The sequence below is a fragment of the Barbatula barbatula genome (assembly GCF_947034865.1).
Source record: "Barbatula barbatula genome assembly, chromosome: 21".
Classification (NCBI taxonomy): domain Eukaryota; kingdom Metazoa; phylum Chordata; class Actinopteri; order Cypriniformes; family Nemacheilidae; genus Barbatula; species Barbatula barbatula.
In genome coordinates, this window is record NC_136784.1 from 8,777,583 (window position 1) to 8,803,259 (window position 25,677).

Consider the following 25,677-nt stretch of genomic DNA (forward strand, 5'->3'; position numbering starts at 1 on the left):
TACTATATCTCTATTTTAATTTCTAGACATTCATCTCATTTGTACAACCATCAGTTAAATGCAACAATACAATAAAGATTGTGCTTTACTGTAAGGCAGAAATATATTGACGGCAAGAATTATTAAAACATCGAAACCAAAACAGTTTCCGGGAGCATGTTTAATTTGTCAATATTTACCCACATATTTCTCACTTTCAATGACACAATAAAACATCTTGTCTTAAGAAGAGCATTGCTTTTTTCAGTGCATGAGAGTTTAATACTCTGTTGCATCACAATAACACTGACAAGAAAGCCACTGTAAGTATACTGATGTATTTACTGTATATATATATATATATATATATATATATATATATATAGCTATGTACAGTACTGTATGACATTATTTGTATTTCATGCAGATGTTTTAGTAGAAACACACACAAAGTTCAAGTATTGCAAAAAATCACCATAAACCAACATTAAAGATGTCTTCCTAGCAGCATTTCTTCTTTAAATTCACATTTTCACAGTAATGAGACGGAACATAAAATACAATGCAATATTGCATAACAAAACTGTACATGAAGCTCGCGACAACCAAACGCCAAAGTTACAAACCGGTGAGCAACTGAACATGAACGGGAACAAGCAGCACAGTACTAGTGGACATGCTGGCTATTTAGTTGTGTTGCATCAGTCTGGGTTCACAATGACGTTTGTCTTGTGTTTAGATGTGCACTTTACGTCGACAGCTCCCCGGGCCCCTCCTCCTCACCATCTCCATGGTTGGCACGGATTTCCACCAGCGTACGAGCAAAACGGGCCCAGTCCTCACTATGGGGCACGGCCATCTGCAGGCAACAGATGAGCGTTTTAGAGAACCGGCATCAAAAATCCAACCAGCCCCCATCCCCTCCAAAACCACCACATCAAGAGCAAAGCTACGCATTACATGCGCTGTCACAGTATGGGAGAGGAAAGAGATCACCGCACATTGTGATTTAGAGACAGAACAATAAAGCTGCTTGTTTGGCCTTTGAGTGCTGAATATTTATCGTGTCAGCTCTCAGGAAGGGAAAGATGGGGACTTGGGGCGGCTGGGTGACGATGTGGGATCGCTTTCTGCTGTCAGAGTCAGATTTAGATGAGAAAAGACGGCTGCCTGCCGCCCAGGCAGAGAGAGAGAGAGAGAAAGAGGGAGAGAGAGAGAGAGATCTACAGGGTATAATTAAACAGGAATAGAGAGGTGGGTGGAAATGACAGCCACTTCCACACCAAAGACCAAATCAAACTCTTATATAGTTCAGCAGGGGGTCTTAAGGGGCGTGCATCAATAAATGACCTTGTAACTGCAATAGATGATCAGAATCAAGTATATAAAGTGAATATTGTAGACAATGTATACTAGAACTGCACTGGAAAAAGCAAAAAAGCCATTAAAGGGTCTTCCCAAGTAACTTTAATTAAGAAATGGGGTCTCCCAAAAGTTTGCATGTAGATTGAATTTAAATAAATATTATCTGAAATACGTCATTCTCTGGACAAGCATAAATATGAAAAAAACACTTGCTGTCCTTCTAAAACCTTGTATCTTTATACTTTGTAAATTCTTATTTTTTTTAATCGTTAATCGTTATTATTATTACTCACCCTTTATGTGTGTCACTGGGTTCTGCAAATATCCATATAAATAACCAATAAAAACTAGGTTGACAAGTATTTGATCATTTAATCAAACATTTTTGCCATTTGAATAATATAATGTTATTGCACTTGAATTTTTAATTGTATGGATTACATTGATTTAAACATAAATAATCATACATTTATATAATGTCATGATCACTTTTCTAGGTACTAACAACATTAGGTCAACATTAGCTTCACATCTAATTTCATGTCATTATGTGATGTATGTATCCGGTTTCATCGGACACACAAGCTGGCCCGAAGTTATCTTCCGGTCGGTGTTTGGTTATATTACAACAATTTATGTAATTTATATTAGAATCAATCCATGTTAATGTTTGGTTGTATAATAATTGTAATAAATTAAATTAAAACTACCTAACAGTTTTTGCAGAGGTCAACCCGAAGTAAAGTTTGGGTCACAAAACTTACTCTGTGGAGAATGCTAAATGTCGCTTTGTTATAGGGGTGACCTGTGGTTTAACAACAAAACATACTTCTAATGTTAACCACCAAAAAATGACATTTGGACCATGTGCAATATGACTCAGGCATAGTAGAAATATGCTGCGGTGATCCAAAGCAAATATTTAACAAACTCTTCTAAATATAAAGTAGGCAGGATACAGGAGTGGTTGCCTGACGGAGGCCCTGTTAAGTTTTTTGGTCAAAGTTTACGGGAGGCCTTTTGTAAATAAACTCCAAACAAAAAACAGCCTTCAACTTTCCTTCACTTCATTTTATTGATGACCCACCATTATCATCAGCCCAAGGAGCCCACAAGCTCGACCGCCCTACTCTCCAATTACCACAACACACCGCGCTAAGATTAGCTCTGCCCCACACGTGCGGCGAAACCCGGAGACAGAAAAGAACAGGGTGAACAGGGGAGTCCTGGTGGTTTGCTGCTCTGTGGTGGTGGTTAAGTCATGTGGAAGCCGTCTTAAAATAAAGATTTAAATAAAAATTGCGCACAACAACAAGGTCGCCGCGCATTGAAGCCAGGAAACAAGAAAACCCTGTATGTCAAGATCAATTCTCCAGCTCTTTCGTTCTGCATGTATTTTGTTTGTGACTGTTTTGCATTGGTAATTTTTTTGGGGCTGTATATCTCGATACAAACCAGAACGAATATTAAAAATAATTTCGAACATTGCGATAATGAATTACTGACACACCAAAACTGAAAGGTTCATACCTCTCCAACGTCGTAAATCCAGACACGCCCCTCTGAATCTCCCACAGCGACTTCCTTTCCTCCAGACGCCCATCTGACACGATTGAGCGCAGGAGCGCCCTCTATAGTCACGCTAGCAGTAGGCACCTGCACACAACATCAAAACACACAGAGCTTCATGCATTAAATATTCACTGCAATATCTGTTTCCTTTTTCTCGGAAACACAAAATAAGATATTTTGAAGAACGCTGGGAACCAAACAACATCGTACCCTATTGACTTCCATTGTATGGTCACAAAACCACTGAGACATTTGTCAAAATATCTTCTTTCGTGTTTCACAGAAGAAAGAGTCATATACAGGAAATGAGGTTGAAGAAATAATGACAGAATATCAGATCCAATAAATACATTAAACAAACAAATATAAATATAAATAATCCAAAGGTAATGATATAAAGGTGGAGTTGGGGATGGATGTTTTATTTAATCCGTTTACGCACATAAAAAAATTCTTTATGTGAGATTTATAACCACTCCGTTAAACTCAAATTAAAGAGGAAAACTTATAAAAACAGTAAACAGTGCTCTAAAGAATTGAGATTATAAATATTAAAACAATCTCAAAACACCATCAGTGTATTCACTCGATTCGATTAATAGGTTATAATAAACATACAGTAGCACTTTTACGATATGAGAAGTCAAAGCTAAGCTCAGGAACAGGAAGTACATCACACTTCCTCAACTCGAGCTCTAAATCCACAGGCCCACTGGAAATGATTGTGAGGCCTTTTAATGATTTCATAAATCACCTTGCAAACATGCACCACACACATTAAAGCCGCACACAGGCCGTGTGGCGCGCGTGTGCCCTCGTGCGTGTGCGTGAGGGTGATTTCTGCCTATTACTTATGACAGCTGAGACCGGCCTGACATATGTTGTCAGCAGAGATGGAAGCTGTACGCTGGCTAATACAAAAGCTTCCTCGCTTCAGAACAGGCTAACCACAGCCTGAGAGCTATTAGTGAGCAGCTTCCTCCAAGAGTCAACTGCAAGGTTAAATTGGCTGCAAGCTTCTTTTGCGTAAATTGGAACCAGGCGAAGCCACGGTCTGTTAATGCAGTTATGGGTGAATTTCTTTATAAGTTGACAATGGAGAACTGTTGGCTGTTTTCTGCCTGCAAATCTTTGCACGTTTGCGCATGTGTAGGTATGCGTGTCGGTGTGGAACGATTGTCTCCTCATGTTCTGCGTAACATACATTATTTATAAAGCTAAGTTCTCCCAAAAATAAAAATCCTGTCATCATTTATTCAACCTCAACCTGTATATGACTCTTTCTTCTGTGGAACACAAAAGCTATTTTGAGAAATGTTTCAGTGGTTTTGTGTCCAATCTTGTTTGGTTCCCAACATTCTTTAAAATATCTTCTTTTGTGTTCTGCAGAAGAAAGAGAGTCATATATGTTTGAAATGACACGAGGGTGAATAAAACGAAATAATTTGTATTGTTGGTTGAACTGTCCCTTTAGGACAACACAGTCACTCTGTTCTTAACAAACAGGAAGCTGCTGATCGCAATATGCAGGGGAAAAAACACCATAGTAGGAAAATTTGCTTTATACATGTCTTGGTTCTGTTGAACTCAAAATTCTATATTTCAAATAATGTAGGAAAGCAAGCTGGGGCACTTTTGATTGATATTGTAATTTTAATGGTAGTCAATGGTGGCCAAGAACTGTTTGGTTACAAGCATTCTTCCAAATATCTTTCTCTACCTTTATCAGAAATGTATACAGATTTGGAGTAACTCAAGGGTGAGTAAACGATGACCGAATTTTCATTTTTGGGTAATGTGAAAGTCTGACTGGGGGGTCCTTGGGTGTATAACAGTAAAACCCATTGAGGTTTAGGATTTACAAGCAGCGAGCTGTTTATTGGGTATGCTTTAGAAAACACCCAGCGTATGACGGCAGATCTCAGATCAGTATGTAATTAAAGTGGGTGTGTATTCCTCGGTGGACAGGCAGTGTCAATCAGCGCAGATCACATTTCACACAAGAGAGATGTAACACCCAACAGCCCTCATGGCCTCAGGGGCACGTCCAGGCTGATGAATGGTCCATGTAGCACCAGTGAATGGTCCATGTAGCACTAAGTCAACTGTCAAAGATGAAACAACATCAAGGCAAGTCCTGTATGCTGACAGACCATTATCAGTGACATGCGCTGTTTGATGTAATGTACGTCAGTCAATATAACCTCAATGTCTATCTTTCTGATAGAAAGATATATAGACATAATGTCAACTTAGTGCTATCCCATTAATAAAGCTGGATTTTAAACCCCTCCCGTCATCTATTCTCACAGTGTTTTGTCCATTTATTTTTGTGGTGCTAAAAAGTTGGCGCAGATGACCAGTCTAAACACTTTACAAGAGCCGCGGCCCATGGGAACTCAACAACTCCGGAATGATGGCGACAGCGGAATCCACACACATCGGAGTAATTCGCCCGAACCCTCACAAACTGTGTGTGTGTGAGCTGATTTAGGGGCGGCTCGCTGGGAGACGCCTACACAAAAAAGAGCTTGTTGTTGTTTTGATTCGTCTCTGGCTTGGCGTGATCCCGGGAAACAAGTCTGAGAGTGTTTCCTCACCTCAGTATCGTTGTTCAAGTTCCACAGATCCAGACGACCCATTCCATCCACGGCGGCGAAGAGTGAGGGGTGCACGGGCGACCACATCACGTCATACACGTAGTCGGCATTGTCCTCAAAAGAGTAAAGTGGCTTGTTTTGCTGTGGGATACACACAGAAGAAATGAGGTGAGTATAAAAAGTCAAATAAAAGGCAACAGGGACCAAAGAAGAAGGTAGTGAGGTTGAAAGAAGATGGGCGGAGGGCGAGGGAGCATCAGAATGAGAGAGGGAGAGAGAGAATGAGAGAGTGGCAGAGGCGGTAGACTGAGTGGCGCTGCTGCAGCCCCAAGGCCTGTCTGGGATCAGCCTAATTAGAACCTTTGCACATTCAAGTAGTGTCATAAAAAAACACTAGATGAAAGTTTCTTAAAGGTGTACTGTAACCTTAGTGTAACAGCTGTCTGTGGCGTACAGGAGAGCAAGAATAAAGGAATGAGAAAAAGATATAGAGCCAGAGTATAGAGCCAGAGGTAGGGTAGAGCGACAGAGTTCCTGAGAATGCTGGATGCATTCCGAACAGGTACAAGGCAGACAGATGGGCGGGAGCAATGCAGACCACAGCACACTAATGAGCCACAGAGAGACAGAGAGAGAGCGTGAAAGAGAGAGAGAGGGAGAGGAATGCGCATTGAGACACTTGAAAACACCAAAAACACACATGCTGTACGCTTGCTTTTACTGTTTTTTATGTAATATTTAATTTTACACTCTTATTATTTTAAAGAAACTCGAGACAATTTAATGTAATGTAATTTAGTTTGTATATACAGTTAATTTTTTTCTATAGATATTGGGTCAAAAACGAACAGTAACTCCGGGTGACCTGAGTTCTAATCCCGACTCGAGGTCCATTCCCGGCTCCTGTTCCCATCTCATTCCGTAATTTCCTGTCTCTCTTTCCACTGTCCTATCAATATAAAAGCTATAATGACCAAAAATGTACTTTTAATATGAACTTACTAGTGATGTTCACCATTAATACTTCATTACATTATTTAATTAGTTAAAACATTTCAAATCTTTATTGTCATCTGTACTTTGGTACGTGACAACTTATCTTGCCCATTCCTCTTGGGAAAGGCAGGAGGTTACAAAGAAAGGTTGCAAGAAAGGTTAAAAGAAAAAATAAATGACAAGGTAAACTCTATAGATATAAATATAATATTCAGTAAATATAAAAGAACACTGAATAGAAAAATATATACAGTATATCCTGCATATACTATATCATAAACATAATAATAAGCTTATCTAGTTTTATTTCACAAATCTAAATCTCGCATTTGAAACACAGGGCTGATTGATTGAAGAGGTTGGCGAGATACTGGACAAGTAGCTATTTTAAAGAGAGAATATTAAGAATTTTACAATCTACCAAAAGTTCATAGGGGAGGCCTTATTAGAATTAAGAAAATATAAGATAAGATAAGTTTTATCTAATTTTATCTCAATATTTCTATATTACAAGATAAAAATATAAATTGAATTAGCTTTACTGGGAGTAATGATCAGTGCGAATACTTCAATACATCCATTAACTTATAAATGTATGCCTAACAACTTAAATCATCTGCAGCAGATGTATAATTTAGTCAAAATAGCCTATCATGCTCCATCTCACCAACGCATGTCATTGTGTGCAAAATGCCCACCCATCCGTTATCCACATGAACAGTGTTTTACATTGCACACTGCATTATGTATTGCTATTCTGTAACATGATGATCAAACCAGCACAGGCCCAATTACAACAAGAACTGATCTCATCAGTAAATCTGACCCACGAGATCCAAATCCTGAAGGCGCCAGTGCTGATTCTACTCTCCCTGAGGACTATAGATCAGTTTGCAAAATATTGTCTTCTCTCTAACGGTGCGTGACGTGCATGTTCCTCACCCTGCAGAGTGGTGAACCACTCATTCATTCGATAACCCCTCTGACGTCTCTGAAAAGATTTGCACGTGGAAATGAGTATTTGTATGCATTTATTCTCCTGAAGCTAATATATCTGTATGTACCGTTACTGGTCTCTGTGCCACTCGGATGTCTCATCCCCATTACAGTCCAGTGTGAAAAAAACGCTATATAGAAACATAAGGGACTTGACTAAAGGCACTTAAGCAAGGTATGGAAGGTCTTTAGAGAAGGGAAATAGACTGATGGGAATGAAAAAACTTTGTTTCTTTTGTGTTTCAAATGAGCACAAATAAAGGACTAGGTTAGAACTACACCTCTCCACAACATCCAGATAAATGTTTGCATTTCATTACATAATTAAAAAGTACATTATCGAGTTTTAACAAACACAAGAAATCACTATCATATTTAAATTCTACCTCGCAGGGAGCTTTGCTCTGAGCTAAGGTGTGCCCAGAACCGCACGCGAGAGACGGAGACAGGCCCGCATTCCTGCGGCTCTCCTCAAAGGTACTGGAATTCCCCGTCCCCAAAAAATAACACAGGCACATCCATAACATCCCAGGAATGTTTTAATATCTGTCAGAATGCACAGCACATAAAATTTGTGAAGAAAATGCAAAGAGCCCAACTTATTGTGACAGAACGGTATGTTGCGGTTTCGGGAAGCCCTGTGTTCAATGTACAGCTGTGCACAGATAACACTGAGTGTTAGAACATGATATGTATATTGTATACTAGGGTCTTCATTCATACGGCTCGAGGCGGGAGAAGTGCCACTTCCTTGTTAAATGACCCGTGTCCACCCTCTTCTGTCGTTGTTTATTTTCCTCATTTCTGCCTGTTAACTCCTTGTTATCTCCTTTGAACTCTTTATTTTTAAACCCTCTTTAAGCTTTTGACATTTTCTGAAGGAAATTGTGTCATTCTTCACTTAACCTTCATGGTGTTTCAAACCCACATGATGTTATTTTTTCCATTGAACAAAAAAGATTCGATTTCACGCTCCAGTTTTCCATACAATGATCAAAGTGACCATATACCAATTAGGGTTGCACGGTGAACCAGTGCTACTGTCGCATCGCTATGATAAAGGTGCATCCAGACCGCCAGCGACTATGTCGCTGTGTGTCGGTAGTCTCTTGCTACGAGTTTGTTAGAAAGCGTTCTTAGCTTTGCTTGCTCTAGTAACAATCATAAACAAACCCTGCAGTAACTGAGGAGACACGGATGACGTGAGCTCAGCTGCTTTACTCCTATTGGAAGTAAAAGTCCGAAAATTGGACCGAAAGTCGCTTATCATTTGCATAAAATTTCAGCGTGTCGCTAGAAATGCCCACTTCCTGTTGCAAATGGTCACTATCGAAATTAATGACATCACCTTGCTTTGAATGGGGCGCAAAGCTTCAAAACGCCAGCGATGCCGCTCTATTTTTTCAAAGGTAGTTTCGTAGTACTGCAAGCGATGTTGTTGCATAAGCACATTAATGTTCATTTAAACACTTACATCTGCCTTTTTGCTGCGTTTCCTAAAAAATCTGTGTTTTAAATGACTTGGCCGAGATAATGATTCAGTGAGTTCTTGAATAAATGATAAATCATTGATTGAATGATTCACTGACTAAAAATTGCCGCCACCTACTGGCTCTTTTAGTTTCACATTTAAAGTAACCCTATCATTTCCCTTTATAAACATTTCTGTTTAAATACATACGAGTCTACAGTAAACTACTAAAACTCCTAGACACTAGTATTTTTTTGTCTAACCATAGCAAATAATAAAGAAAGTATACTAAAGTATTTGCTACAATTTATCCGATTAGTATTTTTACCACAGCAAAATATTAGTGCACAGTATAGTACCGTTTACAAAACTAAATGTTTCATTTAGATCTGTGTATTAAGGAAATCTGGATTATTTTGTAGATTTCAATTATTGAACATGGCACAGCATCTTAATACTACTTGGTATTGAAATACTTCAGCTGGTATAGTATCGAAAGATATGTTTGTGGTAACATGACAACCCTAATACCAAGTGTAGCCATCCAAACAAATGTCTCTGTGAAACAGATTCAAATTCAAGAGATTATCCTCTCATAATCTTGCCCTTGAGAAATGTTGTGGCGAGATCATGGTTTTGGATCTTTCAGAATCACATCTGTTCATTGAACTGAACCAGTTTAAAAGAACAATTCTTTCAAGAATCCTACTGATCCACTTACAGAGTTTAACTCACTAACCCAATGATCCGATTCTCAAGTTAACAGCTCAGTGGAAAGCAAGATTATCAGACAATAACGATTTAATGGATTACTTTCCAGTAGCTGGACAGAGTGTCTGAATCATTGCATGGAAAAGTGGCGCAGGAAATTTCTCCTCACACGTTGGAATGACGTGAGGATGAGTTGCGGAGTATAATTTCAAAATGTTCATCTTTGGGTGAACTGTCCCTCTCTCCTCCCCGAACATTCTTTCTACAGCATTGTCATATTTTATTCATACTTGGTCTGCGTGTTTCGCTCACTGTGGGTAATGTGATCTGAGTCAGAATCTCCACACACACACAGCAGAATGTAAGCACAACCATCTCCATACGCTTCCCGCCTCTTCGGTCCATGTGGTTTTAACCCAATCAAGCGCCTAAATCATTCATCTCTGAACTTGCCGATTAAGGCGGAAAGCCACTGTCCGCTGGTCTCAAAGCTTTGGACTCCGCTCCAAGATCAGTAATTTAAGACAAACATAGCGGTCTATATAAATACTGTCCTCATACTGACTACTCATTAACAAAGCAAAGATTTAGAGCGGTAATAACCATAGTCATTGTGCATGGGGGATATTGACATAACGCCCCAGCCCCCACTCCAAGAAGTCTGATGACGGGTGGAAGGATGTGGGAAACTGCGTTAAAAAAATATTTTAAAATAAAACTAATTGAAGAAATTGTGTAATATCTTACACCACTTATGCTATTTCTCATATTGTGTATTCTGGATTTGGAAAGAAAAAAGTGATATGAGATATCACTTCATACCAATTAGGGTTGCAGGGTGTACCAGTGCTACTGTAACATCGCGATGCTAAAGGTGCGTCCAGACGGCCAGCGATTGTGTTGCTGTGTGTCGGTGTCTCTTGCTACGAGGCCGTTAGAAAGTCTTCCTAGCTTTGGTTGCTCTAGTAACATTTATAAACAAACCCTGCAGTAACTGACCAGAGACGGATGACGCGAGCTTGCTCATCATTTGTATAAAATTTAGCAAATATCAACTTCGTTGTGTTGCTATACAGGCACACTTCCTGTTGCCAGCGGTCACTGTCGCTCGTGTCGCCAGAAGCCACTGTCTCTCCATAGAAATGAATGACATCACCTTGCTTTGTCGCTGGCGGTCTGAATTGGGTCAAATGCTTCAAAATACTGATGCCGCTCTATTTTTTAGTTTCGTAGTACCATATGCGATGTTGTTGCATAAGTGTATTAATGTTCATTTAAACACTAACATCAGCAATATTCATAACATAATGCTGAAAGGTTGTAAAAGAAATTGATATTATAATCAAATATATTTAAAACTTGAAAATTATATAACCAATCCTTGTTTTACATTTCACATGAAAGAAAGCTCAGATATCTGCACTGAGCGAAAACTTTGAGTATACATATTTTAAGTATTAAAATCATTTACTTTTCACAAATCAATAATTTATGTATTATCATTTTTTTTGCAACCTTAATGCACATAGACAATCACACTCAAGTGCAAGTATTGTGTTTTTTGTTTTGTACTCTTGCTTACCTTTGTGCTCCACAATTTCACAGTCCAGTCAAAAGACGAGGTGACAAACAGGTGAGAGAAATCGACAGGGCCTACGGCACTGTGACAACTGATGCCTGTCACTGGCCCCTGATGGCCCTCAAACATCTCACAGATTCCGGCTTTACTGCGGTGCAACACAAAGAGAAATTCAAGATGAAGAGAAGTGCCTTTCAAGGGTTAACATGGACAGTCTGTGCATGTGCCATTCACCTGCCATGTCTTGATGCTGTATACACAGTTCCCTCCTCACTGCCAACTATATAATTATTGACGTCTCCAGTGGGGAATGCCATCCCAGTTACAGCCACCGGCTTTGACTTATTATATATCAGCTCCATGCTCTCCTAAAATAGACACGCATGAATCGCCATTAGATTTGAGACAATGGGAGCAAGCTGACCTTGATACAGGTGTGACTGATGTTGTGTCACCACTGACCTGAGGCTGTGACAGCATATCCAAACTCCACGAGCACATCCTGCCGTCTGTGGACACAGTGATCAGGTTGTTGGCGTTCTGGGTGCCGACCACATTTACACAGTACACAGGGTGCTAGAACAAAAAAGGTTTAAAAAATCTGACGTTTATATGAAAGTTAAAATTGAGCAAGAGACTATGTTTCACAGCAAAGAATGGGCCCTGAATGAACACTACGAACTGAATGTCAGACACAATAACTTGGCCGGAGCATCTGCCCGTCTGCAAATAAATTGTGTAAATCCATTATGTCATTATTGCCTTCAATTTTATTTTTGTTTCTTGCTCAACAATAGGCTCTTTGAAAGGGGTCGGCGGAGTGGTACGACGGCCGTCTGGACACAGGCTTTCATTATTAAGGGCACGGGAGTTTAAACCCTCAGCATGTATGGCATTCAGGGGCCGTGTGTGTGGTGACCGAAGACAATGAGGCTCTATGGACATCCCTGTCCAGGCTCAGCCACCAGGCTGTACTGTCTTTATTGCATGACAAGGAGTTACATGGGGCTCATTGGGCCCGACTATGATGACAGACTCAGTCTAGCCCTGGGTAGACGCCGACGGCCTTATGAACTGATCTAAGAGTCAATGCTAAAGTCGGCAGTGAATTGAAACTAAGGTCACAAGTTATGAGGAATGATTACTGGTGGTGGCAAGTAACTAACTGAAATGTAACTTGTAGCTTTTCGGTTAAAAAAAAGGCAATTTAAAGGTCCGGTGTGTAATTCTTTGGAGGATCTATTGACAGAAATGCAATATAATTTACATAACTATGTCTTCAGAGTAGTATAAAGACCTTACATAAGGAAGCTGTAATTTTAATGCCTTGGAATGAACAATTTCTGTCTACGCTGCTCCTGTTACATGAAATTCTCCATGTTGTTTCTACAGTAGCGGACAAATTGTTCTGCAGAGCGCATTTTGTAAATACATTATCTCTTTCGGCAAAGAAGCAAAAACATGACGACATCTTAGTCCTGTGTCAGCCACCGCAGTGCTTTCGAAAGGGATGGGTGGAGTAAGCCGTTCGTTGCAATTCGCAACCTTATGGCTAGATGCCGCTAAATTTCATACACTGGACATTTTTAATATTTAAGTTATGTCCCAAATGACATAATATCCACTATGCACACAACCATGTAGTGTATGAATTTTAGAAGGGTAGTGCCGACCCAAACAGAATAATAAACGGTTTTATACTAACCGGAAGTATATCGGTTTCGCAGACGAGCACAAATGACGTCAATCACATGGCACAATGCATGTAAATAAAAAGCGTTATCACTCTGCAGGAGAGTTTTGTTCGAGCAGCTTCTGTTAACTCTGCCTCGCTTCGGCTACGTAACCGAACTGTTGAGTGCGTGAAGTGTCCACAACTCCACACTTCATATTTTCGGTTGAAAAAGTGCATCATCCGGGTACTTAAAGTGCACTTCTTTTTTGAGAATTTTCAATGTGAACGCACTACTCACAATACTACATTATACTACAAAATGAAATAAAATAGTGCTTAAGTTCACGATTTGGGATGCACCTTTAGTGTGATATAGTGTGACGAAGAGAAACATCATTGTCAGATTATTATATTTGTATGGAGCTTTTATGCCGTCCAAACTGAGGCAGTGGTCAAACATGCTTTCTCTAACATGCTTTCTCTAACTTGCTTTCTCTGTATTTCATTACATTTGCAGTCGGGCGGAAATCATCTGACAGTAACAATATAAAATTCTAAAATGAAAAGTCTTTTTTTACAAGGATAATTGTATTTGTAATGTAGTCCTAGGGTCTTACTGTATGCGCTGCAGCGGACAGTGGAGTTCTCTGAACTGGTGTTCTTCTGTGGCTTCGGTTGTCCCACAGAACAATCTGCCCTGAGTACGTGCCACCAACCAACAGGTTAGGATGGAACCTTGCAAAACCCACCGACACCACTGGAGACTGAGGAATAGAGAGCAGAACAATATTTTTAGGAGAAAAAGACCAAAGTCAGAAAGAAAAAGGGAGCAAAAGCTGTTTAAGATCAGCAAAATGTGCAGAGATACTACAAGGGCTTAAGGTGCCGTTTGAGACAAGGCCAAAGTGTGATCGACTTCTAATAGCAGTTGTCAAATATCCCAACAGTACATTACATAACGTCAAATGTCTTTATTTATTAGTTGTTTTTTTTTATCAACACTCCTTTTGCTTTTGTTATGAGATGTACTTACAAGAAAGATTTAATAGTTGAGATGACCAATAAGTAAAATGTGTTGTTTTTGAAGAAGAACCCAATTAGCAATTTGCCATTTGGACTTTTAAATGTATGATTATTTGCCAATTAAATTTATATTACAGCTCATAAAAATAAATAAACAAAATAAAACGAAAATAAACAGACCACTATCAATTGTTTATGTTTTATATACAATTATATATTTTATTATATTATTCTTATTATTATATATTTTAATGTGTTGCTTGTGCTGATGAGAAGGTCAAGGAGGAAAGATTTCATCTTGATTTTTTTGGGCACAGTACCAAACTATGCTAAGGATTGTGGGAGCAGCAGTTTTATATTCCAGCATCATAAACAGAGCGCAGTCAAGCGTGAAGTCTGACCTTTTGTTGTGACAGCCACGGCCTTGAACTTGCCTTCTATCTTAACTTCTATTCAGTTTTTGGTTCCTCCTCAGTGACCGTCACAAGAAAAGTGCCTCACGCTTACTTTACAAATTTTCACATAAACTACATCTTGTGTCCTTCCTAAGCATTTTTGCAATTATCTCAGCAGACCAATTACTGAGAGACAACCATCTTTTGTTATACTGCCTTTTTTGGTGGCAGAAGTACGACAGAAGCATAGAGGCGTGTTTTCACAGTGTTCTCCAGTTGTCTGTATAGCAAAGGCTACGATAGAGAGACTGTTTCTCCCAAACATCTGCGGCCGCCCAGTCATGCACCCCGAGTTCACTTTAAAGTGACTGAAAAACAAACAAGAGAAAAAGAAAACACTCTTGTCTTTTCTTTCATTCGTTCCCCCTCTAAAAAAATACAGCTTTCAAGAGGATTCTGGTGCAGCCTCACATGTGAGGTGGTTTTTTAAAAGGACTCAAAATAAACCAAGCTGAATGGGTAAAAATAAAGGCGGGTTGAGTTTATTTACACTCAGGACACGCAGACCGATCTAGTTTAATGTTTGAAGGCATTAAGACAAAAGTGTTTGATGGTTAGACTGGAGATTATGTGGGGTCTCAGAAATTCATCTGACTGATTGTGAGATTGACATATGCCTGACAGGGAAATATAATGAATGACTACAGTACTCTATGTAACTATACTATTGTACATTGACCTTTTATATTTTATAATAAACAGTAAATCTGACTCTGTGTGACTGTAGAATGTCTTATATGGTTTATGGTTATGGTTCTAGATGGTTTATACCGATCCTTATTTGGTCTTGACTGATTTAATCTGATCTTTTAGTCAGATCAGATTGGCGCACAGGTTGCCAAACTGGTTGGTAAAATGTTTTAGCTAAAAGTGTCCAAAACCCTTTTAATCCATCTTAATCCATCAAAACAGACCAGCCTATGAGACAAGCCAAGACCAGCAAACCATCTTAAGTCTGTTCAATATGTATAATGTTTATGATACAATGATACAAGTAAAAAAACGAATGGTGTAGAATGAAGTAAAGAAATAAACACTTAAATACATCTTAAACTGGCCTAAAATGGTTTTGCTGGTTTAAATCTGATCTCAACTGGTTTAAATTGGTCTTGGATGATTTAAACTGGTCTTTTGGTCAGAACAGGTTGGAGCTTAACTGTTCTAGATGGTTAATGAACTGGTCTTGCAGACTGGGAGCCCAAAACCCCTCTAAATCCATCAAACAGACTAGATCAACCAAGACCAACAAACCATCTTATGCCTGTTTCATACGTTTAAGGGTTATGGTACAAGTGAAACAAATCCAATGGTGTAGAATGTAATATGAACTCGTTTAAACAGTTTTAACCATCCTAAGATGGTTTTAGCTGGCTTAAACAGATCTTAATGTATTTCAGATGATTTAAAATGATCTCAGTCAGGCCAGGTTGAAGCTCAGTTGGTTGGTAAGATGGTCAGGCAAAAAAACCCATAATTTATCAAAACAGACATGCATATGAGAGCAGCCAAAACCAGCAAACCATCTTAGGTCTGTTTCATACGTTTAAGGCTTGTTTCAATTATCATCATCATATAATAAATCTACACTATAAATCTAGACTAAAATACAGACTACAGTATTATCATGATCAGACATAACCAGCTGTAATAATACAGTCGTTGGACATCAAAAGGCAACGTTTCAGCTAATAAATTGATTAGTATCTTTCAAGAGGTTGAAAAGTTTCACTTGTGGTTGATTAGTCTGATTGCCAGGATGGCTTGAAAATGATCTCTGTTGGGTGATTAATGATCAGTCAGTCCTGAACACTAACGGAGAACATTAATGCTTAAACGCTCAGCTATTTCAATCAGAGCCACTATCCCGACCTCTGAACCAACTCTCTCTTTCTCTCTCTCCTCCAGTCATGTGTCAGAGACACACTCCCCAGCCCAGCGCTTCATTACTGGGCTAATGAACATGAGCTGGGGTCACCACAACAAGAGGGTCATAACTCCACTATGAAGCCATTAATCAAAGACTTAATGAAGTATTGTAACCTGAAACTTCAGCTCAGGAGAGACGTCCAGCCTGCAGCCAATCACGACCGTCTCTGGGTCTCTGAACACTGCAGGACTCATCTTTTATCAGAGTGTGGTATCATCGCCGTGTCCTACAGCGACCTCAATAGAGTCTATCTGTCTGTCCTTAGAGAGACTAAAGCCAGTCACAAGCCGGATTAGACACACAAGAGTGCAAAGCAAAAAACAGTGATATCATCATCAAAGAGGCAAAAGTTTATTTTGTGTCAAATTGGTCAAGTCAATGACGTGAATGTGAAAAATCAGTTTGAAAACTGTCAGTATTTGGCAACCATGTTAAAAAACTGTAGAAATTGATGGTTCCCATTACCATTATGAACCATTGGCTTTTCCCATTAACCGATTACAAAATTCCTTTTGGTAGTGTGTTTGGACCAGTGTTCCAATATTTTCCAATTTAATGGGGTTCTATTGGTTCCTATTTGCCAGATAACATTCCACCAATATAATCCATCACATACCAGTAGACATCATTATAGTTTCCATTAAAACCAATACAATACCCATTATACAGAATTCATTAAAAAAGTAGTCATTCAAAATGAAAATTCTGCCATTATTTACATTATTTACTCTTGTCATTTCAACTCTGTAATGCTTTCCATCATCTCCAAAACAAAAAAGTTAAAAAGAAATTGAACAATGTTGGTAACAAAAACCCGTTGGTCCCCATTGCCTTGCACTGGTTTTGTGTCCATACATTGGAAGTCAATGGGGATCAATGGTTTTTTTTGGTTGCCAACATTTTTCAAAACATCTTTTTTGTTCTGCCACACAAATTTTAACAGGGTGAGTAAATGATGACAGAATTTTCATTTTGAAGGTAAACAATTCATTTAAAGCCATTACGTGTTATATTGTGTTTTGGGCAGCATTCTATTGTTTTTCGCTGCAGGGATTGCAAGTGAGATTTTTTGGCAAAAGCATAACTTTTACCATAATACGATTATTTTTGACAGGATGAACTTTGATTTTCTTTTCTTTTTGGATGTCAATAGTTACCACATGTGCACATCATTTCAAAGTTTTGCTGTTTAAAATGCAACATTGGTCAACAAAGTAAGAGAACGGTAAACGCTTAAGTAATACATAACATGTCACAGGCCAATCTCAGTGTCATTACTGTAACCACATAAACACACTCTTACGGCATTACGAAGCACAGATAAATATGATAACCATTTGAACTCTCTTTAAAGTCATAATCTAAACATGGCAAAGGGTGCAAGACTCAAGGCATGACAAGGCTGTATATTCACACCATATGGAGAACACGGGTTAAGATCGGTCTCCTCTTCCATCTCCAATAGCGAGCTCCTGAAACTGACTCCTCAGCTTTACTGTGGAGGCCTATAAACACCACGGTTTGAGCACTGTGAGCCCCATGCAGCCCCTTGCTACTGGAATTAACTCAATTTGTCCCAATAGACTGTTTGACTCATTCCAACTGGGAAACTACAGGCAGTGGATCACAGTTCAGCTTGCTATGAGACTGTAAAGAGAATGTGGTATGTTAATAAAAGGGGCCTTTTTACGTATTGACTGAAAAAATTAACTGAAAAAATCTTCATAAAGAATGTACTGTTTGTTGTTCAATGCAACTTGGAAATTTGGTGATGACATTTACTGACTGATGTATTCCTGAATATTACTCATTATAAGCTCACATTGGATAATATTTAACCTAAAAACTTTTGACCTAAACTAAATTTTCTGCAGGTTAATGGGTGCAACAAACAAAACAATATATAGACGGGAATGGTCCAGCATGAGATAATCCACAGGACTAACCTCGTAAGGAGAAAGAAGGAACACTCCCTCCTTTGTTTCCCCTTTTCACGGGCCGAAAAGAAAAAGTTGGAGGCATTTGTCAAAGAGGAGTGTGTAACAGACAGTACATTCACTGCTGCCTCTCCTGAAGAACCACAATCATGTGGTTCTTAGCAATGCTTATCAACTCCAGATGCACTCTGGGTCTTCCACCACCATCCTTTACTTTTCTCTTTTTTCCCAAACGGCACCCTGTAGATTTTGTCACTCTGCGGTTGCTGGCACAGGCCGTGTAATACCATATCCCTGTTTCGTAGAACAATGGAAAAATTATGCGAACCGTTATTTCTCGCTTTGTATCTGTTTTACCTTAGAGTACTGCTGCTTTTCGATCAATGTAAAAAAGAGTATTCATAAGCAAAAAAAAAGGTAAAAATGTATATTCATGTAAAACTATTTTATAATATGAAATAAAGCTTTCCTGTAGCTCAGTGGTAAGAGCGTTAACAATGCAAGGTTGTGGGTTGGATCCCAGAGGATTGCACATACTTATGTATAAATGTATAGGATAATGCTATGTAAGTCGCTTTGGATGAAAGCGTCTGCCAAATGTAAAAGTTATTATTTACTGAAAATATGATTTCTGTTCCTTGACACACATGGTGACCATTTACTTGAGAACAATAGATAATAAAGGCTTTATTACCGTTTGAATTTCTTTATTTAAACAACTGGCCATTTGGTTAATATTGCCATTTGGTGTCTACTCCAATTCAAAGTTAATAAAGATCTGTTGTTTCTTGTTCAAATGTCACCCAAAACAAAGACAGTATTCATAAGCAAATACGTAAACATTTAATTTTGTGTAAACAATTTTAAAGTATGATTTTGATATAATTATTTCATCATTTTCAACCCAAAATACAAAAATCTTGTGAAATACTAAAAGAGATGCTTGGCAATGTCTGAACTTCTATCTCTTATCACCTGGCCATAAAAGTTACTTTAAAATGTTTAAAATAGTATAAAAGTCACATTAAAGTTATTATTTACTGAAAATATTGTCTCTCTTCCTTGACACACATGGTGACTAGCTTGAGAATTTCGATTTATCAGCCTCAATTTTAATACTGTAGGTGAAATTCCCTATTTTTTAAATTGAACAGTCAAACCATTGGCATTGTTGTAGATTCAAATACAAAGTAAAAAAAGTTCTGTAGTTTCTAGTTAAAATGTAACCTTAAAATGTATTCACCTGAAAATCATTTATTCCCTTTAATGTCGTTCAACACCTGTATATAATTCTCCTTTTTATGGAAAACAAAATAAGATATTTTGAGAAATGTGTTAATGGTGTCTAATATTGTTTTGTTACCAACATTCTTCAAAATATATTTTCTTCAGAAGAAAGACAGTAATAAAGGCTTTATCTTCATTTCTGGGCTAACTATCCCTTTGAAGCTTATACAATTTCAATAAACATTCCCAAAAATTGAACCATAACATTCAACTTGTCCATGAATGTCATGAACTCATTTAGTGCCAAAACGTCAACTTACATCATTCTCCTTCTGCTTACAATTTAACTATCACCTTCAGGCTACAGTAACACTTATATAAGCATATACCATATAAGCAGTGAACCCACAGTGGAGTGTAGATCCCTGAGCTGATTTCAAGCCTCACTACAATCATCGTTATGAGCATTTATGTGCAACTCCATCCACAAGCATTATTTAGAGCAGGCCCATGTGAACACATATTGTGTCCTTCTGTGCCAGCCCCTGTTCATAAGCCTCAGACATCCAGCAGGGGTTCACACAGTTCCATCCTGTGTAAAAAAACATATCTATAAAGTACAGGCGAGGCAGATGAGGCTTGACAGCATCCGTGAGCAGTTTTTTAGGGGTGTGCCCTTGATGTGGCAAGAGGCAGCCCACTTTAAAAGGTCACGTGATGTTACTGGCAAGCCGGGCCTGCTGTGATGATAGGCCCAAAAGAACAGAAGAGAGAAGGGAGACGGATCAAGCCACACATAGTACGACTGAAACCACCTCAGAAATATTCTAAAAGCGTCTCGAATGAGTGACCTTCTGTTACCGGCCAAAACCAGTGGTCGGAAGAATGGTAAAAGTGAGGACAGGAATATTAAAGACAAAAAAGAAGCTTAGTGAACTCCTGATGTGGAACCAAAAAGAAGATATTTTGAGAAATGTTTCAGTAGTTTTGTGTCTATACAATGGAAAGCCAATGGGGTCCAGGGTGGTTTGGTTACCAATGTTCTTCAAAATATCTTCTTTGGTGTTCTGCAGAAGAAAGAAAGTCATACAGGTTTGGAATGACATGAGGATGAGAAAAGGATAAAATTATTAAAAATTTTAGGTGAACTATCTGTCCTAAACTTGTCAATCCCATAATTCACCGGAACAAGCTGAGGAAAGATTGGGGATGAGGAGATGGAAATGTCACTTACGTATTGTGAAAATATTATATAAATATTTTAAGACTAAAAAGTTCTATGATATTTTTGGAATAGAGCTCAAGTCTAAGAAGACAATAAATGAAAGAGACGTGTGATGAAATGATGTACAGAGGAACTGTAAAGAGAGAAACAGAGGGGAAAATGGAAGAGGGGGGAGGTCAGGGGGGTTTTGAAGTATCCAGCACATGAAAGTGGCGACTGTGGGTAAATCTGGAAAAACAACTGCAAAACTGCTGAACTCCGCCACACGGCTTGCCAAAAGTGAGGGAAGCCACAAAGAGAGAACGGGAGGGCAGAAGAAGAGAAGAGAGGAGCATGTGGCAGATGAGTATGAGGCTCTTGCAAGCGTGTACCCCAGAGGGAATAGGATCGGTGCGGTTTGAAGGGGTTAAGCGGCAGAACATGCTCGCACATTAAGATTCCTAGTGTAGTGAGTGGGGAGCACCGCCATTGAGAATGAAGCCCAGAGTGTGAAAAAATATCCCTGCAAATTGGGCCAACATCTTTTATATTCAACCAATGGCATAGCGTAAGTGCCCAATGCATGGAGACCCTCTGTTTGAACCTAAGGCCACGCTGAGGAAGATCTATGAAACGTCACTTTCTGTTCTTTATTTTTTTGTTATGATATAGGTTTATATTGGGTTAGCAGTGCAATGGTCGTAGATTTGATTCCCAGACATGTGGACAAATTAAACATTGAATGCACTATAATCCAACATGAAAGAAGAAATGTTTTTAATTAATAATCAAATCATCTGTTTACAGTATATGAATTATACACATCTTTGTTTACTCTGATCACAGTTGTGTCTGCTTGTGTGTTTCAGTGTGTTTCTGTGAGGTGCCGGGCACAGGAACCGCGGCACATGCGCGGCGGTCCGTGTGGGTGGGCAAACATATGTGGCTGGCAGGATTAGGAAGTGGTAAACCACATCTTTTTATTACAGAAACATTTCTCTAATATCGCTCTCTCACACCAGGCTGTCGCCCCTCAGACTTGCTTACTTGGTCGTCTCGGTGAAAAGACTTGCAACCCAGAGTCGTTTATAATTAGCATCAAAACCGACACCAGATATGGTTTACACACAAACCTCAGGTTTTTTTGGGGCATGCCCTCACCATAATAGTGTTCTGTTCCACTGCTCTGCTGCGAGCCCACCGAGCATCTTTAATTAAATATCACCTTACCTTCATTTTAATGCATGTCGTCATCTGATGCGATATGCTCCATTACACCTCACTTTTATTGAAACTACCACTTCCTTAATCAAGCCTTTCCAATTAGGTCATTTTGGTATAAATCTGTGGTGAAAAGCTTAAAATACCACATTTGGAATGGATTACTAACGTATTGCTGTGTAGCATGCAAACCTTTTAAATGTTAGCAAGACACAATGCTGTCACATGACCTCACTACCTTACTGTTTAATTTCAGTTGGAGCATTTTGGCGCATTTACTTTGTGTGTGGTCATGTAGCGCACTAGAAACTTTCAGATCTTTTTGCTTAATATTCTGCATGACTCTGGAGGATTTGTATTGTGGTGTTCACCTGGCAGTGGTAGATGTACTCTGGTGTGGCCTTCTTGAATTTCATATTCCACACCAAAGCTACACCATCTGGTTCATGAGGTGCATCTTCATTGTTGTTGTAGGAAGCTACCAAGAGCTCAGGGTACTAGAGAGAACAGTCATGAACGAAGGGGAGAGAGAGAGAGAGAGAGAGAGAGAGAGAGAGAGAGAGAGAGAGGATTGGTTATCTCAGAGATAAAACAAGGAAAGATTCTCCCTTTTAAATGAACAGGTGTTGACACAAATATAAGGTCAGATGAAGAGGTCACTCTACCTGAGGAGACCAGTCCAAACAGGTGATGACCCGGCGCTTTGACCAGCGCTCATCATAGAACAGACGACTAAGAGAGAGACTGGACCCACCCTGCAGATCTCTGAGGAAGGCGAAAACATATTAACATGGCATTTGGGTTTCTATAAAGAAATGAATGTATATTTGTTCCGCTTTAGATCCAGAATCCGGATGCTCACCCTTCTTTGTCATCCAGGTCACGTCCCCTGTAGTCGAAAAAGATGTTGGAGTCCTCAGCCAGGGCTCTCTCCATCACGCTAATGCTGCGGTCGAAAAAGATGAGGAACTCCTCTGAGTGCAGAACCTGCTGCTTCTCCTCCTCCGTCAGTTCCCGCGGATGACCTGATGTGCACACACAGACGAGAGACAAAACAACCAAAGCGTAAACAGCTGCAGAGTGCATAACCCAAAATGTGTTTTTTACAACAAACACATATCATGACTATAAAAATGTTATATTATGTTTACATATGTTTATACCACTTGCATACAATAACAGTAACAAAATCACAGGCATACAGGAAAACAAAGTGAAGTCATTGTGAAAGGCCTTAATAATGACTTCATAATTGCTTCAATTAATTAATAAACAGGCAATGCATTGCATGAAATAATAAACTAATTATAAAAAGGCACCTAAAGTCCCAACCACCATGTTTAAACCTGGTCACCCTATATAGAAATAGCTAAAGTTAAACAATTTTGCCCATACCCTGATAGCATACCTCATTTCCTGTGTTCAATTCACCCCTTAACAAGCCTTAAAGATACTTAGGCCAATTAGAATGAAGATACAAGCATCAAAAACAAACAAACAAACAACCAAATAAATACGCAAATACTTCAGGCACACAGCTATCGGTTCTTTTCATAACGGCCTTCTTTTTTGATGTTATTGCATTTTTACATTTTCTCTCAGACTATTAGGGGCCCATTCCTTTGATCTGAGCCCACTTGATTTGCGTGCCTTTTTTGATGACTCATAACGAAGACAAAAGCGTGATCAAAGTCAGCGCAGAGTCAAAGCCCTCGTGTGCTTTCACAGTACGCCTCTGACAAGCCTTCTGTCTGGCCTCTCTATAGTTATTTACCCTGTAAACTTGCACAAAGAATGCACTCTCCGCTCCCTTTGAAGTCCACTTGCTGGGGTCTAGTGACATTAAAGTTCGATCAGGCCTGACCCAGAATGCCGTAGCCTGATAAGACCGGCCCCCGGCCATCTGATACGGCTGCAGGGGTCACACGCGAGTGGCCGCTCGACGCTCCAGCGAGCCTGTTTGGTGACTCTGGGAATTTTGACGTGTGGGCGCCCCAAACACAAATCTCTCAAGCCAAATAGCGGAGAGATCGAGGAATGCAAATACGATCCAGGTAGGTAAGAACTAAAACTACAGTACAGTAAAGTGGAAATTATTTAAATGGAAAAATTATTTTCTTTAGTATTGTGTACCTTTTTTCTAGTAAAAAACAGAAACCATCCTTAAAACTAAACATAATTACATAAATGGCCATATTGCCAATGGAGCTAAACTAAGAGATAAACATTATTTTTTATTTTCATTAAGGTTATAATTATTTAGTTCAAAGTTTATCCATAGAAGCCATTTATAATTATTTATAAAAAAATGTAACATGAAAAAATATGAATATTTTATTGATAAAAAATGTATAGTAAAATAAATAAAAGATTGTTTATTTTCTGTGTAAGTTTTAAATGAGTTTGTATCATTTTGGGGAGCTTTAGACCACTGGTGTCACTATGGTAAAGTCAAATGGTTAATTTTCCTGTAATTGTAACATACACGCATTTCATCATTGACAGATGGTTTTACGTTGCATGACTTACATAACAATCTGTAAATCACACTGCAAATTATTACAGTCACTACACCGATGTTTATTAACCTCTCAATGTCATACTACTCCACCCTTACCTCATTAACTGGATCCAAACAGGATGCATTTCCCTTTGAAACATCAGAAGAAGGCGACAATCAAACCCCAGCTACGCCAACACAGAAGGAACTGCCCTTGTGGGATAACCTCATTTAATGCCATTTTAGTTAGTGTGAGTAATTTATCTAAAAATCTATTATGGTTTGCACTTCTGGAACATGTGTGCATAACGTAATCTGAATGTCAGGCTTTCCTGTTTTAAATAGACGTCTCTTGTTGAGTGTGAAATGAGCAGATGTTGTTCAGCGTAACATCCAACATACAGAAGTCAAGTAAGCTAAATTCATGCCAGGTGGAGGTTACTGGTGTAGGGAGCACATTTTTTGGTGAACCTTTACATGTACACACGCACACACACTTGGGTTGCCATAAGTACTGGTATTCTGTAGGGTTTTCCAGAACTACACATATAGTTATATCATATAATTATTTCTAACCATTAAAGGAACCGTTCACCCAAAAAGAAAATTGTGTCATCATTTACTCACCCTTGAGTTGTTCCAAATCTGTATAAATGTATTTGTTTTGATGAACACAGAGAAAGATATTTGGAAGAATGCTTGAAACCAGACAGTACTTGGCCACCATTGACTCGCATAGTAGAAAAATGGCTTTATACATTTCTTTGTTCTGCTGAACACAAAAGAAGATATTCTGAAGAATGTAGGAAAGCAAACAGTTCTGGTGTTTGACTACCATTGTCATTTTTCTAACTATGGTAGTCAATGGTGGCCAAGAACTGTTTGGTTATAAGCATTCTTCCAAATATATTTCACTGTGTTCATCAGAACAATGAAATGTATACAGATTCGGAACAACGTGAGGGTGAGTAAATCATGACATCATTTTTTTTGGGTGAAGTGTCCCTTTAACTGGTTTTATTTTTAGCTTTTTGCTGCTTTTTTGGAACAGCCAAACAAATACATACTTTCAAATAAACAGTTGCAGACAGAAAACCCCTGAACACAAACATAGTTTATCTTACCGTCTTTGGTGTCCTTGCTTTCCTCCTCTTCCTGCTGTTCAGTTTCCGTTCCAACTTTTGGTTCTGTGACCTCCTCATCCTCTTCTTCATCTTCTGTAAGGACAAACAAGGTCAT

At 38.9% G+C, this 25,677-nt stretch overlaps 1 protein-coding gene across 1 annotated transcript; it reads right to left on the reverse strand.

Annotated features, from left to right (window-relative positions):
• Positions 1-727: 727 nt before the first annotated feature.
• Positions 728-25,677, reverse strand: LOC306910493 (cytoplasmic dynein 1 intermediate chain 1-like; the record flags this gene model as incomplete). The annotated part of the gene is made up of 11 exons (XM_079485070.1): positions 728-838; positions 2,875-3,000; positions 5,517-5,657; positions 11,273-11,417; positions 11,504-11,637; positions 11,732-11,845; positions 13,562-13,708; positions 22,310-22,435; positions 22,604-22,703; positions 22,801-22,963; positions 25,563-25,677. 11 exons carry the CDS (start codon positions 25,675-25,677, stop codon positions 728-730), a joined length of 1,422 nt encoding a protein of 473 aa, XP_079341196.1.